General features: G+C 41.7%; 2 protein-coding genes across 4 annotated transcripts in view; one reads left to right on the top strand and one right to left on the bottom strand.

Annotated features, from left to right (window-relative positions):
• The window catches only part of cenpp (centromere protein P), a 64,742-nt gene that overhangs the window by 25,651 nt on the left and 22,212 nt on the right, over positions 1–16,879 (top strand). The gene's annotated exons all lie outside the window — the stretch shown is intronic.
• Positions 455–16,056, bottom strand: aspn (asporin (LRR class 1)). 2 transcript variants are annotated; one of them, XM_019860477.1, is made up of 8 exons: positions 15,829–16,056; positions 9,212–9,460; positions 7,822–7,934; positions 6,482–6,695; positions 3,084–3,194; positions 2,892–2,985; positions 1,789–1,927; positions 455–1,364 (listed from the first exon to the last, which is right to left on the bottom strand). In XM_019860477.1, exons 2-8 carry the CDS (start codon positions 9,423–9,425, stop codon positions 1,167–1,169), a joined length of 1,083 nt encoding a protein of 360 aa, XP_019716036.1. In that variant the 5' UTR covers positions 9,426–9,460; positions 15,829–16,056; the 3' UTR covers positions 455–1,166. The 2 variants fall into 2 exon arrangements, with proteins under 2 accessions (XP_019716036.1, XP_019716035.1); XM_019860476.1 differs by lacking the exon at positions 15,829–16,056 and adding an exon at positions 13,151–13,377.

Here is a 16,879-nt window from a genome sequence, read left to right as displayed (position 1 = left end):
ATTGTCCTTTGATTTTTTTTATTTTTTATTTTTTTGACAATTCTCGTTATTGCCGTATTTAGCACGTATGAGAGTCGTACTTGTTTTTCCGCTTCACCCTTTCCAGGACTGCACGTCGCAACAGCAAACCAATGGAAATAGAAGACCATTACAGAGCGACAAAAAATGACATTTCGTCACCTAAAGAAAAGATGAGGGCAGAAGTGTGGGCGTATTGAGCTTTTTCCAAGACTGTTGAGGAATGAATGAACGATGATCAACATGCCGGCTGAGAATGCAGGGGAAAAAATGGCAAAAGTTGCCGAGACGGGCGGAAAACACGGAAAGACTATCCAAAATTGTACAGTAAACACCCTTTTTTTTTTTTTTTGCAGAGAGATCCTTACTGTGAATAGGGAATAGAAATGCAAGTATGGTAATTGGTGCTTGTATGTGTGATTTATTTTTTTGGGGAGGGGGGGGCGGCGGATCTCATAATAATACTGATTACACTGGTCAACATACATTTTGGTGCCAAGAAAGTTTGAACAGTTTTCTTGTATTTTGATGTCACTGAATCTGGAAATTACCTCGTTTTTTTTTTTTTTTTTCCCAAGCTGGCTCTAATTTTGGAGGAATTGCATATTTTTGTTGTAGCAAAGTGCTAATCATGTGCAAGTTACGGCACTGGTATTCTCTTTATGCTTCAACTTTCAAGCATGCCCGTACAGTAATCTGTCATTTTGGATTCACTCGTTTTCGCAGCGAGCCCTCGCCATGCAAATTGTCTTTCATGAGGAAATCAAGCAAACATTCTGAAAATTGGGCACTATTAACAGTGAACGAATGCAAAAACGGCTGACGCCAAAGCCCAAACACTACTTTTAATAACCACCAACGTACATTTCCTAAACCGTCAAAGCGCATTCATTATCAATTAACGTTAACAAATATTGGTATCTCAAAAACTAGAGCCACTTCAAAGAAACTGGTGTGATTTTCGGACTCAGGAGTCCTAAATTATTTTTTTGGTTGGCCAGTATTATCAGGATAATTGCAGTCCATTATAATTATGATGTGAAATTTTCACATCCGTTTGTTTCACCTCTGAGTATGAGAATTTGGATTAAGTCGGGATCATTTCCGGCTCTCCCCAGTTTGGCGGACGGTCGCTAGCTCGCTGTCCATCACTTGCGGAAGTTTCCGAGCTGAACGCCCTGCCGTCCGCCGACGCATCGGAAGGTGGCGGGGTGGATGTCCCAGTACTTGACGGGGTTGGCAAACAGGCTGATGCCGCTGTACAAGTTCTTTTTCTCGCCGAATCGAATAGGGCAGAAGTCGTTGACGCCCACGCTGGTGATTTTGTTGGCGTGGAGGAAAATCACCTGGACAGACAGACGGAGATTTTGGAACAATCTTTGCAATCACTTCAGCGTCTGAGTGGGAAATTCATCCCGCAGCGGGAAAAAAAGATGACAGCAGCTTATAAACTGGAAAGTTCGACATCCATTTTGGCGCAAACTGCCACAATAATATTTGCTCTTGCAAGGAAGACTTTTACAGTTGCTTGTCTTTTCAAGGGTGTCGTGGCTCAGCACGAGAGATTTTTAAGAAAACGCAGCAGTTGGTCGTTGAAAACAAGAGCTTCTAAAGAGCGTTTAAAACAAATAAAAAATCAGGAGGCCCTCTGAGAGCGAAGTTGTGCTTGGCGCTCCACCAAATTTGGTGAAAAACACTCAATGAGGTAAGGCCAGTGACAAAATGCGAATCAGTGCTGGCGTTTGTGTGTTCGTGGGTACGATGGGTCACCTGAAGGTAGCGCAGGGAGCTGAGGCCCGCCGGGACCTTTTTCAGACTGTTGTTGTCCAGGTGGATCTCACGGATGTTGGGGATGTTGGCCAGACTGCCGTTCTCCACAAAGCGGATTTGGTTGAAGCTCAGGCTCAGTCTGCCACACGCCAACACAACATGACGATATACTTTGCATGTCAGCCAATCGGACACACTTTGACAGGGTCAGAGGTTTTTTTTTTTCTTCATGTTGCATTCAGCAGAGCGCTTTTCAGGCACATTTTCAAGTCAGTCAATAAAGAAACGCATATGTCATTCCATGATGAAAGGTCCTATTTCGTCAATAGAAGGCAATAAATGAGTCATTTGAAAAATTCATTGAAACGTTGCAAATTAAGAAAAGTAAAGGCAAGAAAAGACATCATTTAACTAATTTAACATGCCTTAAATAAATAAGTAAAAAAATTACTTGCTCCAGCTTCTATTCAATTTATATATACTGTACACTATATTAATGAATATAAAAATCCCAAATGGAAATTTCGATTTCAGAAAAAAATATATAGTTAGATATAATTCTAACATAACATGCCTTAAATAAATAAGTAAAAAAATTACTTACTCCAGCTTCTATTCAATTTATATATACTGTACGCTATATTAATGAATATAAAAATCCCAAATAGTTAGATATAATGCTAACGTTATATTATTCCACCTTCTCTAGTATAAAAATCCAATGTATTGCACAATGGGATTAATTCTTTCACATTCCGACGAAGCCATTTTTATTTGAATGCTCAATTTCATTGGCTTTAAAAGACAGTCGATCTGATTTTGGGCCTCCGCAACAAATGTGTCTTTGTGGCCGAGGAGCGCGAGCGGTTTCTTCTTTCTTGTATTTTCATTTTACAGATGGAAACTCTTCTTGAGAAAAACGGTTTGCCTGTCGAGTTAATCAAGGGTTTATGATGCCAACAGTCTGGATTTGCTGATTTTATTTACATACTTCCTATGGGGGGAATCGACTTCACTTCGAGGACAACCGTGCCGTTGTGTATTCGTCTTGGATTTGCTCACAGTTGCAGTTTTTTTAATTAGTGATGAGAAAAACTGGTTACCTCTGCAGATTTTTATATCTGATGAAGTCTTCCACTTCCACCTTCAAGACCTTGTTGTATTCCAGGTTGAGCTCTGTGATGGAGGAGGGCAGGTCTGAAGGGGAGAAAAAAAAAAGAGAGCGAGGGGAATGGAATGGAACTCAACCGTTTATTAGTTTGAATTAGCGGCGGCGGCGCCGAGGGAGGCGATACCTTTGGGCACGGCCGTCAGCCTGGTCTCGGCCATCCCCACGTAGAGCGTGGCCAGGCCATTGAAGGCTCCCAGCTCGATGCCGCTGTTGGCCAGCGGGTTGGCGCCCAACTCTGTTTCAGCGCAACAAGTCACAAGTGAGTCCGTACAAACACAAGGTGCCTTTCACACGTCCTCATTTCACCGCCCCCGCCCACCCTTCCCCCCCAAAAGTTGAGATCTTCCATTGACCTTCATAATTACTCTTTTTAGGGCTGCGACTTGGAATTATTTGAATAGTCGATTCCTATTTCAGTTATATTTAGCCAAACAATCGGTTAAAAATCATTGTTTTAAATTGCTGTCCCTTGATTCCAAAACAGGGCACTATTTCAAATTGACGGTGCAGAAAATTACATTCAAATCCAATTGATGATGATTCACTGACGGGTTTGGTCCGTGGCGTCAGAAAATCGGCTCATTGTTTTCCAAAGTAAAAGCAGATGTTCGTTTTGATCCAACCCAATGATAATCGGTCTGTTTGCAAGCAGCACGGCGGAAATTGGAGAATATGTGCCGGCGAGAGGAGCATTCGGACAATTTGAAGTGAAATGTCGAAACGAGACGATCAAAATGAAGTAGTTGTCGATTAACGTTTGATTAGTTGTGGATTGAATTGTTGCACCTCTTACGTGCGTATTTTAAGCAAGCTCCCACACTTCATTTAAAAAAAAAAAAAAAATCAACCGCAGGCACAGCATGCGGCGGGACATCACTTAAAAAAAAAAATCAACCGCAAGCACAGCACGCGGCGGGACATCACTAAGTAGGCTAATATGGTTCACTCAGTTAATAAGTCGACTCTGAACCAAGTTTTTCACAAATATAGTTCTGAAAGGTTTTTATATCGAAGGATAATTTGCTCTGACAAAATGGACAACATTGAAGCGAGACAAAATGCTGGTCGTGATGTCACAAACAAACAGCGAAGCCATGATGAGAGGGCGGACAGCAGTTTCAGGGACCTGTGCAAAATGTGATGAAAATAGAAGCTGCATGGTCAAAATTGCTCATTTTATCCAATAACTTGTTGCGGACAGTAAATGATTCATCATAAAAAATAGATTTAGTATCATTTAACCTCTTATGACGCACAAAAATCACATTTATAGAAAGGTGTAAGATGAAGCAAACATTTTTTTTTTTGTACTGTCAAAATGGTGCAAATGTGTGCCCACTTATAAGAAGGCCCCAGTTTAACTCTTCTGCTGCGTTTTCATCATGACTGGCTGCTCCTGGTCAGGACAGTCATGGCACTTTTGACTGATATTGACCCAAGTAAGTCTCGAGTCTTAACCTTCAAGTCCCAATTTCCTGTGGCAAAAATCAACCCAGGCCAGTCGAACACTCTAAATTTCACTTGAGACTTGCGTTCAGCGAATCATGAATCAAGTTCGGCTTGGGGCAATTCTTCGAAATTGAATTGTGATTTCGGTTTCAGCTTCTCACCGCCATAAAAACATTCTAAAAAAAAAAAAATAATAATAATAATTCCTTTGCCAAACGGCACGTTGTGTCTAGGTAGGTTCCTGTGTTATGAAAGCATCCGGAACGGCCCTGCCTTGCTGGCGTGTGACCTATGTTCTTCTGCACGAGTTGGTTATGAACCCTCCAGTTGCAGTTACTGTAAAACTCAACATACGATAACAAATAATACACACAATGTGTATTCTATATGGGCGGCCCGGTGGTCGAGTGCTTAGCGCATTGACCTCATAGTGCAGAGGTACCGGGTTCGATTCCAGCTCCGGCCTTCCTGTGTGGAGTTTGCATCTTCTCCCTGTGTGGGATTTCTCCGGGTACTCTGGTTTCCTCCCACATTCGAAAAACATGCATGGCAGGCTGACTGAACACTCGAAATTGTCCCGAGGTGTGAGTGTGGGCGCGGAGGGTTGTTCGTCTCTGTGTGCCAGGCGATTGGCTGGCAATCGATTCAGGGTGTGCCCCGCCTACTGCCTGATCAGAAAATGGGTGGATGGATGGATTTAATATATGCAACGTGTGTTTTCTTTAAGAAACACAGCCAGCACACTCCATTGACGGGCTAGCAAAAATTTGCATTACAGGGGATTTAGTGATCATACTCACAGGCATAGAGTTTCCCAATCTGTGAAAATCTACACGTGTCCACATCAGATTTTTTTTTTTTTTTTTTTTTTGGGGTGGGGTTGGTTTTGAAATCAGTGAATAATTGTGTCATGTTAATCGTGATTTCAATGTCAGAATAATGGCGATTTTCCTTCATCGCCCATCCTAAAAGTCAAATTATACAATCTTCTTCATTCAAAACATACGATCGCACTTGAGACACTTGGCACTCTGGAACTGTTATCTGTAATCTGTTAGCTGTACGATCATATTAAGACTTATATGAAGAGTTATTTTAATGGTCCCTAACCAGCTTAGTTCATGTTTGGCCAGCGATCTTTAATCTAGTTAACGCAGCTTTCTTGTATTTCTCTAAGTTTTATAGAGCTGATGACGACGTCAGATGCCATAGTCGTTGTGGCTCTTATTTTCTTGAGGCTGCAAACCCTGTTGCTATTGTCTCTTTTTTTTTTCCCTTGATTTGATCAAAAACATAATCCGTTTCACGAATAATTTTCGGAGCTCTTTCCATGATATTTGATTCATGAGGTGGCCTCAGCACTCGCCATGATCGCATCCTGGTGGCTTGCCAGGTTTGAGCGCACTACACCAAAAAAAACAAAAAAACTACAAAGAGCATCTGTTTTTGATGCTTCAACACGTCTGTTAAAATACCACTGATCTTTTTATGCTTAAGATTAGTCCCCCCACCCCCCTTTCTTTTCAATGTATCATCTCAACTGAAAACGAACCATCCTGCAAAAGCCTTTGGAAAAACGCTCTCCAGTGATTTATGAGCGGAGGCATTTTTTTCGCCTATTGTCCATGCCAATGTTTTCAAATGAATGACAGAGACACCGAATATGAGGACTAAGATAACCCGGAAATTTCTGCAGTATATCAGAGCCGTAACAAGTCCTTCATTTCCTGTGCTGCTTGACTGCTTTAAAGTTATCGAACAGACTTGGAGGGACGCAGTTGGGGTTATTTTTTTTTTTTTGGCACCAAAACAGAACGCTAAGACGAAGTTGACCAAGCAAAAATGTTTTTTGTACTTTCAGAAAAAGGGAGGGGGGGTTGTTTCTATCTGCTCTTTCGTGATCAGCAGCAGAATGATGATTTGAATCAGGTGTGTTGGAGGAGGGAAACATCTAAAACTTGCAAGGCCAGAATTTGACACCTGTGCCTTGCACAGTGGCTGCAGTTCCCTGCTCCTGCGGGCCATGTGTGAAAAGAACAACAATTAGACGTTGGTTTATTTGTGGATCCCTACCGAGCACGTGGAGCTTCTTGAGGCCTTTGAAGGCGTCCCTCTGGATCCTGTTGATTTTGTTCTCGTGGAAGCGCAGCTCGATGATGTTGGGCGGCAGATTGGCCGGAATCTCCGTCAGGAAGTTGTAGGAAAGGTAGAGCAGGCGCAGGCGGTTCATGTTCTTGAAGGCATTCGGGTGGATCTTTGAGATCCGGTTGTTGATCAGGAACAGGCCCTGTTGTGAGACAAAACACATCCCATTGAGCAATCAAAAAGAAATCTATCAATTGGGGTTGACCTCTTAACAGTTGATGCTGGAGTCTGCAGTGCAGCCCTTTGAGACACCGGACATCATGTTTCCCCTAAATATTTACCCATTTGACTGGTTGAAACTAACCCCAAAAATTTAGATGAGAGTCCGAGTTTTTACAGGCGCATGTATTGTAAATGTAGAGTATCGGCACCCATTGGTGTCGAAAGCAGTTCCTCGGAAGTCCCCGCGCATTTATCTCAAATTGGGATTTCGACTAGCCCATATGATTAGAGGCAGACAGCATCCGGGATTGCTTCCCAGTTGACATTGAGTGGGATAAGTTGATTTGCGTTGGTCCCGCAAAAATCTTCTTTCAAACCACTATTAATCCCCACCCCCTCACCAAATTAGTGATCAGATGCGTATCCTTCCGTATTCGTGGCAGTCGAAACCGGTCAGATTTGGCGTCCAACTCCAAAGAAAACACGAAAAAGGGAAACGGTACTTGTGCCTCGACCCCACGGTTGGCCGCCGCGGTTTGTTTTTCGAAGCAGGATAATGAGTGGAACTACTAATTACTCGAGTCACTCCATAAACAGAACACGTGTGCACCGATACCATCGGCATGACTCAAAGCTGAAATATTTCCAGGTGTTTTCCCACACGAGATGTGACTCATTTAGCTTCTCTTCCGACAGAGCCGATGAAACTTTTCAGATGGCTTTGTTTTTCCCGATTCGCCACGTGTTTCTATGGAAAGCCGTTTAAGCACATTCCAGCTAATACGACATTTCAGCACCCAAGCAAAACCACGAGGGCACATACTAGTAAGACAGTTTCTTCCGACAGAGCCGATGAAACTTTTCAGATGGCTTTGTTTTTCCCGATTCGCCACGTGTTTCTATGGAAAGCCGTTTATGCACATTCCAGCTAATACGACAATTCAGCTCCCAAGAAAAACCACGAGGGCACATACTAGTAAGACTGTCGAATTGTCTTTTAGGCAGTGAAGACAAAAGAACAGACCAGTACAAGTACCGTAAGCAGGGACGCGCAATCAATGCTCACTAAATGCTCAATCGGCCTGCTTGTTGTGTATTGCTCTCACATAAAGCTTGTCCAGGCCTTTGAAGTCGTTTTCCTTGATCTGGGTGATGTCGTTGTTTTGGAGGTCGATCATCAAGATGTCACTCGGAAGCTTGGCTGGCACGTTGATCAGACCTGTCGGTGTCGTCACATCAAATGTGTGATATCTTTTTGTGAAAAGTGGAACTTTTTGTCTTTTGCTTTTAATTCCACGTAATCATTCCAGGAATTGTTTTATATTTGCTACAAATGGTGGCTGCTCACAGCTCCCTACTCAACGTTGGATACGGGAAGCAACTGATTAGAACTTGGCAATGCAAATGACTTTTGGCTTTTATTTATGCACACACACACACACACACACACACACACACACACACACACATATATGCACGCATTTGACAAAGATCAATTTTCCCTCTTTGAAAGGTCACAAATGGAGCTTTGCTGTTTTACGATATGTAAGATAACAACAAACCCTCTATGGGTTCTATTGTTATTTTGATGTTTGTGGTATTGGATTCCAGCTGTTGCTGCAGTTCAGAGACAGAGACAGTCACGAAACAACATCATCTATTACATCATCCTTGTGCTGTTATGCTAACGTAGCAGTTGGATGCGCTCTTTTCTCCATTTTCTTAACGCATGGCCCAGGTATCAGTCGGGAATCATTTCTAAAAGCGTAATGTTGTAAGATGAGTTTTAAATATTAGGTATGTTCTTTTGGATCCTAGTTTGGGATATATTTAGGGTTGAAACTATGAATGCAGGAAATGATGAATAAAATTAGTACTTTTGAATTCAGACTATTTGCATCAGGTCTGAGTGTCTAACCCGCTCAAATAGTGAGGGTTCACTGCAATTGCATTTCATTTACCGTATTTTCCGCACTATAAGGCACGCCTAAAAGCATTCAATTTTCTCAAAAGCCGACAGTGCGCCATATAATCCGATATATATGATCAATATTCTGATTTCTTAAATGTAGTATTTTAAATGTTATGTCAAGTACCTTCTTACAGCTGCAGCGATTGTGAAGGCTGTATTGTATTGTATTCCTCTTAGTGTAGCTCCATCTAGTGGATGCATGATGCAACCACAGCCACTATTGTAGCTTCTATTCTATGTGCCTAAAATGCGGTACGCCTTACATATGAAGACGGTTTTAAAATGGGCCATTCATTGAAGGTGCGCCTTCGACTCCAAAGCGCCTTACAGAATACAAAATACGGTCTGTCCTTTCTGTATTTGCAACTCTTCCTAACAAGTACACGACATGCTGAACCTTCTGTAGTCTGGTCAGACTTCTCATCACACCTTGTGGAGGCTCCAGGAGCTTCTATCCATCCTTCCAATCCATGACATCAAGTGCTCTGTTTTTAAGAGTCACGTGACTGGGCCAGCATTCTTACCTTGATCAGAGCACTGTACCACTCTGGGTGAGCAATGGCAGCCCAAGGGACAGCTGTCGTATTGATCGTCGTAGTTGTTATTATTGTCATCGTCGTCGTCATCGGAATCAGCCATCATGACGTCGTAGTTTCTCATGATGTCCATGACGTCGACGTGCTGGTAGTATTTGCTGCTGCCCAGTGTCAGCATACAGAGCAGAAGGGCCACCCTCATGGTGCGGCCGGACCAGCGATTAGTGTTATCTTAGCCTGGCTGGAAGGAAATAACATGACAAATGAGTCGTTTGGCTTGTGGAGGACCGGCCTCAAGTGCTCCCTTCTTTATTTACCTTGACAATCTAGCTGCATTTCATATTCACCATGCACCCAAAAAAGCATTTGTTGGCTTCTTACATGGTAACAACCCAATACAAGCTACGTAATTCCTAAATGCTACAAGTACAACTTCGGACAAGTGACTGACGTATTCAATCCGCCGTTCAAAGGCCTGACTTGTAAGACAAATATATTGAACAGCATTAAAAAAAAAGACTGAATCCTTAAATCTACAATTGAAAGGACTTAAAACTGCCACAAATTCAACAGGACGCAAGTTACTCAATTCCTAAAATTCACATTCCAAGCTACGTGGTCCTTACATCCCCGTTTAAAAAGTGTTAACAATGCTACAAATCCAACACAAGACAGGCTTACGTCATCCTTAAATGTGCCTTTCAAAGGTCGAAGCGATGTCACAAGCACGACAACTTACAAGCTACTCAAACTTTAAAAGGTGATGATAACATGTAACTATTTTCAGATGTTGCTTCCTGAATCGTCAAATCAGGTAGTTCAAGTCAAAGTCAGGCTGAGTCTTTTGTCGTTTCAACCAAGCAAGTCCTAAAACGGGTGACTTTTTATGAAACCTTTATTTTAATCTTCATTTGCAGTGGCGACCTGTCAACAGACAGCTGAGTTAAAAAAAAAAAAAAGCAAAATGAGCAAATAAATCGACAACAAATTATGTATGTTATTGCAATACAGTTACGTAGTACATAAAAAAAAAAAAAAAAAAAAAAAAAAGCAAAATGAGCAAACAAATCGACAACAAATTATGTATGCTATTGCAATACAGTTACTTATAACGTTACATCATAGCACATAAAACCTTCAAAACAGGCTTGCTAACTTTTTAAAAATGGAGATATTGGGACGAATGGGGTGAATTCGTCAATTATTTGTTGTGTACTTTTCTAGAAACGATCGACTAAAAGCAGTGCGAACTTTGGGAATAGAGAGGTTGACAAAACAGCTGCAACTGAGAGCGAGGGCGGTGGTTTGCATGGTGAGCAGAGAGTGACATTCGGGTTGAATATTGCCACATGTGTTCTACAGATAAGCAATGTATCACACAAACAATAGAAATCGAGTGTGACGAGTTCAGTCATGTGACCCGAGACTCCCCCTCCCGCCACGCCTCCGTTGCCTTGATCGTGTCCTGTCGAATCTGCTGCGTGCGGTCGCGCAAACGAATAAAGCATTTTTGCCCCCCTGCTTTTGTTAACCTTGGCGGAGGACTGTTATTTGTTTTATGATGCCTGATTAGCAGCTCGCTCTTGCCATATTTAGTTTGAATATTGCACTTCCAAGTTAGACACGAAAAGTTAAAAAAAAAACGGATGCTTTGCAGCGCAAGCAAACGTTGTTGTCATTGTTTCCGTGCTTGTCTAAGGACTCCGGTTGGAAATGAGTGGTGCCGGCAGCCAAGGCAAATGTTTGCCATGCTCCTACCTATTCGCCGCAGGGGTGATTTATGGGACTCCCCTCTATGAAACACTGACGCTGCCCGCTGAGACCCTGACATTGTCCGCCCGCCGCGTCTGGGCTAATCTTAATGGATTCTCTGGGCTGCCGAGTGTTGGGTCTGCCCACAAAAATGTGCTGCTGCTGCTGCTGCAGCAGCAGGAAAAGAGCGACCCTTCGCTATCCTGCTGTGAGTGTACATACTGTTCTGTCGGATTCATTCGGACCAGCGTCCCTCAGTCAGAACTTTAACAACTTAAATATTTTTGGAAAGTTGAAGGGAAACTCTGGCCCAAAAGGAAAACAAGATTCCAGAAATTGACAAAAAACAGCCTCCGGTCCAGCCTGTATACTCTTCTTTCACATGGCTCCAAAAAGACAAATCAATAAAAGCCTGCTACCGCCACAAAATTGCAAACCTCGGAATTTGAATATCTCGCAAATTGGCGGAAAATTACCTCCCGAAACGCGGTTCCAAAGGAGAACATGCGAACCAAAAAAAAATCTGATATTGTTTGAAAAATGCAAGGAAATTTTGGTTTAAAAAGAAAACAAGAGTCATCAAAACAGCCCCAAGTCTGTATTTGCATCTGGGTGCATTTTCCTTGATTTCTTTGTTTACTCTATACTCTTTCTTTAGTCTCAAAAAAAGGACCAATCAATAAAAAAAAACTACCACCACCAAATGTTCTCAACCCTTACAACATTGAATATCTTTGAAATTGCCTTAAAAATCCAAGGACAATCACAGTTCCGTTTTTATCGTATTTTCCTTGGGTTTTGTTTTTCAATGTGTGGTGTAAGCTCTAAGACTAGGCTATTAAAAAAGTCATCAAGAAAGGACCGGTGAATAAAACCCAGCCACCACTTATTTGGAACCATTGGATCTTGAACAACTCGTAAATTGTCCGAAAAATCTTGGAACTTGGGAAATCCGATTGACTGAATCCATAAAGACCAAATACGTGTCTCGTCGATAAACACCACTGATTGTTCTTTCAGACTTCTCATTCGTAAAAGCCATAAAATATCCACTCTGATCCCTCAGAAATGCAAACAACTCAGAAATTTCCAAGCAAAATTTGGTCCAAAAGGAGAGCACATGTCCAGAACGCGATGGATTTTTTTTTTTCACTAGGTTCACTGTAATCTTTTCAAAGGTGTCCATTTTCAGGAAATAAATTAATAGCTCCGACCAACAGAACACCTTTATAAATGGCATGTACGATTCTTTCAGATCAGCATTTCTCAAAATTGTTCCTCAAAAAGGACCATTCAACACAAATAAATAAACAAACAAACTGCTATTTGGGAACTTCTGAATTTGAACCACTCAAAAATGTATGGAAAATTCCCAAGAAAATCTGTTCCAAATGGAGAACCCAAGTCAAGAATCCAGATTTAAAAAAAAAAAAAAGCCCACCAGTCATGATTCGGCATGTTTATTGTGGTTTCCTTCCTCATTAATGGTAAAGTTTTTTTTTTCCCTATTAACAGCAAGTGACGATAAAATCTAACAGACAGAACATTTTGAGGTTCCTTGGGGGACCAAGGACGGGTCGAGTACCACACTTTGAGAAACTTTCAGAAGTTATTAGCACAGGCGAGCTTGGTTTTTCATGATTTAATTCAATGGGGAATTCATCATGTGTGCTTATTGTATTCTGGAGAGATTTTTGTTTGTGTTTTGGCGTGTACACAATAAGACAAGCCAAGAGAAGAAATCAAATAAAACTTGCCTTTAAGTGCGTGTGAACTGGTTGGGTCCATGACCTCATTAAACACTTCAACCCTAATGATGTCTCCAGCCTCAATCGCCGCTCTTGTCGGCTTTAATGCGTTCTGACTTGGAACAGTTTAAAACCACCACAACCACCACCCAATTCCTGTCATTGCCAATTATTTCCTTGTTACGTCGACGAAATGAGCTCAAAACGAATGGAGGCGTCTTTGTTCCCTTAAAAGAAGGTTCTTTTATCCGCATCTACAAACTGCCAAATCGGTCATGTTGTAGATTGAGGCAAGTTGCTTCTACATCTTGTCTAATAAAGACTACCAGTTTTCAGGCGACTTCTGGGTCCTCTGTTGAACCGCAGTTTAACCCAAACCACACTTAAAAATGTCATGAAAAAAAAAACACACCGGTTGTCGTCCTACCTTATCCGTCAGTGGCTTTTTGTCCTCGATTAAAGCCCAGGCAGCGAGCGCAGCAGCAGCAGCAGCACACTTTCCGCTACACACGACTAAGGGATGCAGCCCAAGTCAGCGCAGAGAACAGCATCCCCCCTTGTCTCAGCAGCAAGGACAAGAAAAAAAAAAAGAAAAAGAAAAACTTGGAGAACACCCCCACTGCTGCGAGCTGTGGTCTCCTCACCCTGACACCAGAGCCTTTCTGTCATCACAGCATCTGAGAATATGAGCTGCCCTTTTGAAGCCTTGCCAGGCGAGTTAACGCACTAAACTAAAAGGGCCGCTGGTGGCGCTCCTGCTTCCACCGCCTTGAGATTGTCAGCATAAAAGATCCCCTGGGCGGCAGTCCCTTTTGGTCATTTAGATCAACAAACAAAAAAAAAAAACTGCCTATTGAAAAATCAAATTGAGTGAACCTTCATTAGGCCGACATGGGGAAACTCCGGTTTTACAACAGCCGTAGCACAAAAGACAAAATCTAAAACTATCTATGTACATACTTACAACTGAGCAGAGTCATCGATTTTTGAAAAAAAATCGAAATGATTGCCTGAACACGAATAACCAAAAATAAAAGTCCTACAAATGTACAGTATCAACGAATATCAAATAGCCGACACTGGGGGTCTGCACCCCGCGGCTCGAGAGCCGCACGCGGCCCTTTAGCGCCGCCTAAAGGGCTCCCTGAGAGTTTTTTCAAAAATGTTTGGAAATGGAAAAAGATAGGGGAGGGAAATATATTTTTTGTTTTACTCTGGTTTCTGTAGGAGGACAAAACATGACACAAACATTCTTAAGGGAAAAAAACCATCAAGGCTCATTGTGTATTTGTCGCCAACGTAGTCATTTTGTTAGTAGGCTAATATACCTAATATAGAAACATACAGCGTGTGTTGCCTTCATTATAAGGCTTTTAATTTTTTTGTGGCTCTAGACATATTTTTTTTTGGGGGGGCGCGGTTCCAAAGGAGAACATGCGAACCAAAAAAAAATCTGATATTGTTTGAAAAATGCAAGGAAATTTTGGTTTAAAAAGAAAACAAGAGTCATCAAAACAGCCCCAAGTCTGTATTTGCATCTGGGTGCATTTTCCTTGATTTCTTTGTTTACTCTATACTCTTTCTTTAGTCTCAAAAAAAGGACCAATCAATAAAAAAAAACTACCACCACCAAATGTTCTCAACCCTTACAACATTGAATATCTTTGAAATTGCCTTAAAAATCCAAGGACAATCACAGTTCCGTTTTTATCGTATTTTCCTTGGGTTTTGTTTTTCAATGTGTGGTGTAAGCTCTAAGACTAGGCTATTAAAAAAGTCATCAAGAAAGGACCGGTGAATAAAACCCAGCCACCACTTATTTGGAACCATTGGATCTTGAACAACTCGTAAATTGTCCGAAAAATCTTGGAACTTGGGAAATCCGATTGACTGAATCCATAAAGACCAAATACGTGTCTCGTCGATAAACACCACTGATTGTTCTTTCAGACTTCTCATTCGTAAAAGCCATAAAATATCCACTCTGATCCCTCAGAAATGCAAACAACTCAGAAATTTCCAAGCAAAATTTGGTCCAAAAGGAGAGCACATGTCCAGAACGCGATGGATTTTTTTTTTTCACTAGGTTCACTGTAATCTTTTCAAAGGTGTCCATTTTCAGGAAATAAATTAATAGCTCCGACCAACAGAACACCTTTATAAATGGCATGTACGATTCTTTCAGATCAGCATTTCTCAAAATTGTTCCTCAAAAAGGACCATTCAACACAAATAAATAAACAAACAAACTGCTATTTGGGAACTTCTGAATTTGAACCACTCAAAAATGTATGGAAAATTCCCAAGAAAATCTGTTCCAAATGGAGAACCCAAGTCAAGAATCCAGATTTAAAAAAAAAAAAAAGCCCACCAGTCATGATTCGGCATGTTTATTGTGGTTTCCTTCCTCATTAATGGTAAAGTTTTTTTTTTCCCTATTAACAGCAAGTGACGATAAAATCTAACAGACAGAACATTTTGAGGTTCCTTGGGGGACCAAGGACGGGTCGAGTACCACACTTTGAGAAACTTTCAGAAGTTATTAGCACAGGCGAGCTTGGTTTTTCATGATTTAATTCAATGGGGAATTCATCATGTGTGCTTATTGTATTCTGGAGAGATTTTTGTTTGTGTTTTGGCGTGTACACAATAAGACAAGCCAAGAGAAGAAATCAAATAAAACTTGCCTTTAAGTGCGTGTGAACTGGTTGGGTCCATGACCTCATTAAACACTTCAACCCTAATGATGTCTCCAGCCTCAATCGCCGCTCTTGTCGGCTTTAATGCGTTCTGACTTGGAACAGTTTAAAACCACCACAACCACCACCCAATTCCTGTCATTGCCAATTATTTCCTTGTTACGTCGACGAAATGAGCTCAAAACGAATGGAGGCGTCTTTGTTCCCTTAAAAGAAGGTTCTTTTATCCGCATCTACAAACTGCCAAATCGGTCATGTTGTAGATTGAGGCAAGTTGCTTCTACATCTTGTCTAATAAAGACTACCAGTTTTCAGGCGACTTCTGGGTCCTCTGTTGAACCGCAGTTTAACCCAAACCACACTTAAAAATGTCATGAAAAAAAAAACACACCGGTTGTCGTCCTACCTTATCCGTCAGTGGCTTTTTGTCCTCGATTAAAGCCCAGGCAGCGAGCGCAGCAGCAGCAGCAGCACACTTTCCGCTACACACGACTAAGGGATGCAGCCCAAGTCAGCGCAGAGAACAGCATCCCCCCTTGTCTCAGCAGCAAGGACAAGAAAAAAAAAAAGAAAAAGAAAAACTTGGAGAACACCCCCACTGCTGCGAGCTGTGGTCTCCTCACCCTGACACCAGAGCCTTTCTGTCATCACAGCATCTGAGAATATGAGCTGCCCTTTTGAAGCCTTGCCAGGCGAGTTAACGCACTAAACTAAAAGGGCCGCTGGTGGCGCTCCTGCTTCCACCGCCTTGAGATTGTCAGCATAAAAGATCCCCTGGGCGGCAGTCCCTTTTGGTCATTTAGATCAACAAACAAAAAAAAAAAACTGCCTATTGAAAAATCAAATTGAGTGAACCTTCATTAGGCCGACATGGGGAAACTCCGGTTTTACAACAGCCGTAGCACAAAAGACAAAATCTAAAACTATCTATGTACATACTTACAACTGAGCAGAATCATCGATTTTTGAAAAAAAAATCGAAATGATTGCCTGAACACGTATAACCAAAAATAAAAGTCCTACAAATGTACAGTATCAACGAATATCAAATAGCCGACACTGGGTCTGCACCTCGAGAGCCGCACGCGGCCCTTTAGCGCCGCCTAAAGGGCTCCCTGAGAGTTTTTTCAAAAATGTTTGGAAATGGAAAAAGATAGGGGAGGGAAATATATTTTTTGTTTTACTCTGGTTTCTGTAGGAGGACAAAACATGACACAAACATTCTTAAGGGAAAAAAACCATCAAGGCTCATTGTGTATTTGTCGCCAACGTAGTCATTTTGTTAGTAGGCTAATATACCTAATATAGAAACATACAGCGTGTGTTGCCTTCATTATAAGGCTTTTAATTTTTTTGTGGCTCTAGACATATTTTTTTTTGGGGGGGGGGGGTTGGTCCAATATGGCTCTTTCAACATTTTGGGTTGCCGACCCCTGGTCTATACATACTCTAGGTAT

The sequence above is a fragment of the Hippocampus comes genome, unplaced genomic scaffold, assembly GCF_001891065.2.
Source record: "Hippocampus comes isolate QL1 unplaced genomic scaffold, H_comes_QL1_v1.1 scaffold106, whole genome shotgun sequence".
In the NCBI taxonomy this organism is placed as follows: domain Eukaryota; kingdom Metazoa; phylum Chordata; class Actinopteri; order Syngnathiformes; family Syngnathidae; genus Hippocampus; species Hippocampus comes.
The sequence above is the reverse complement of the archived record's forward strand: the minus strand, read 5'-3'. Positions and strand labels throughout refer to the sequence as shown.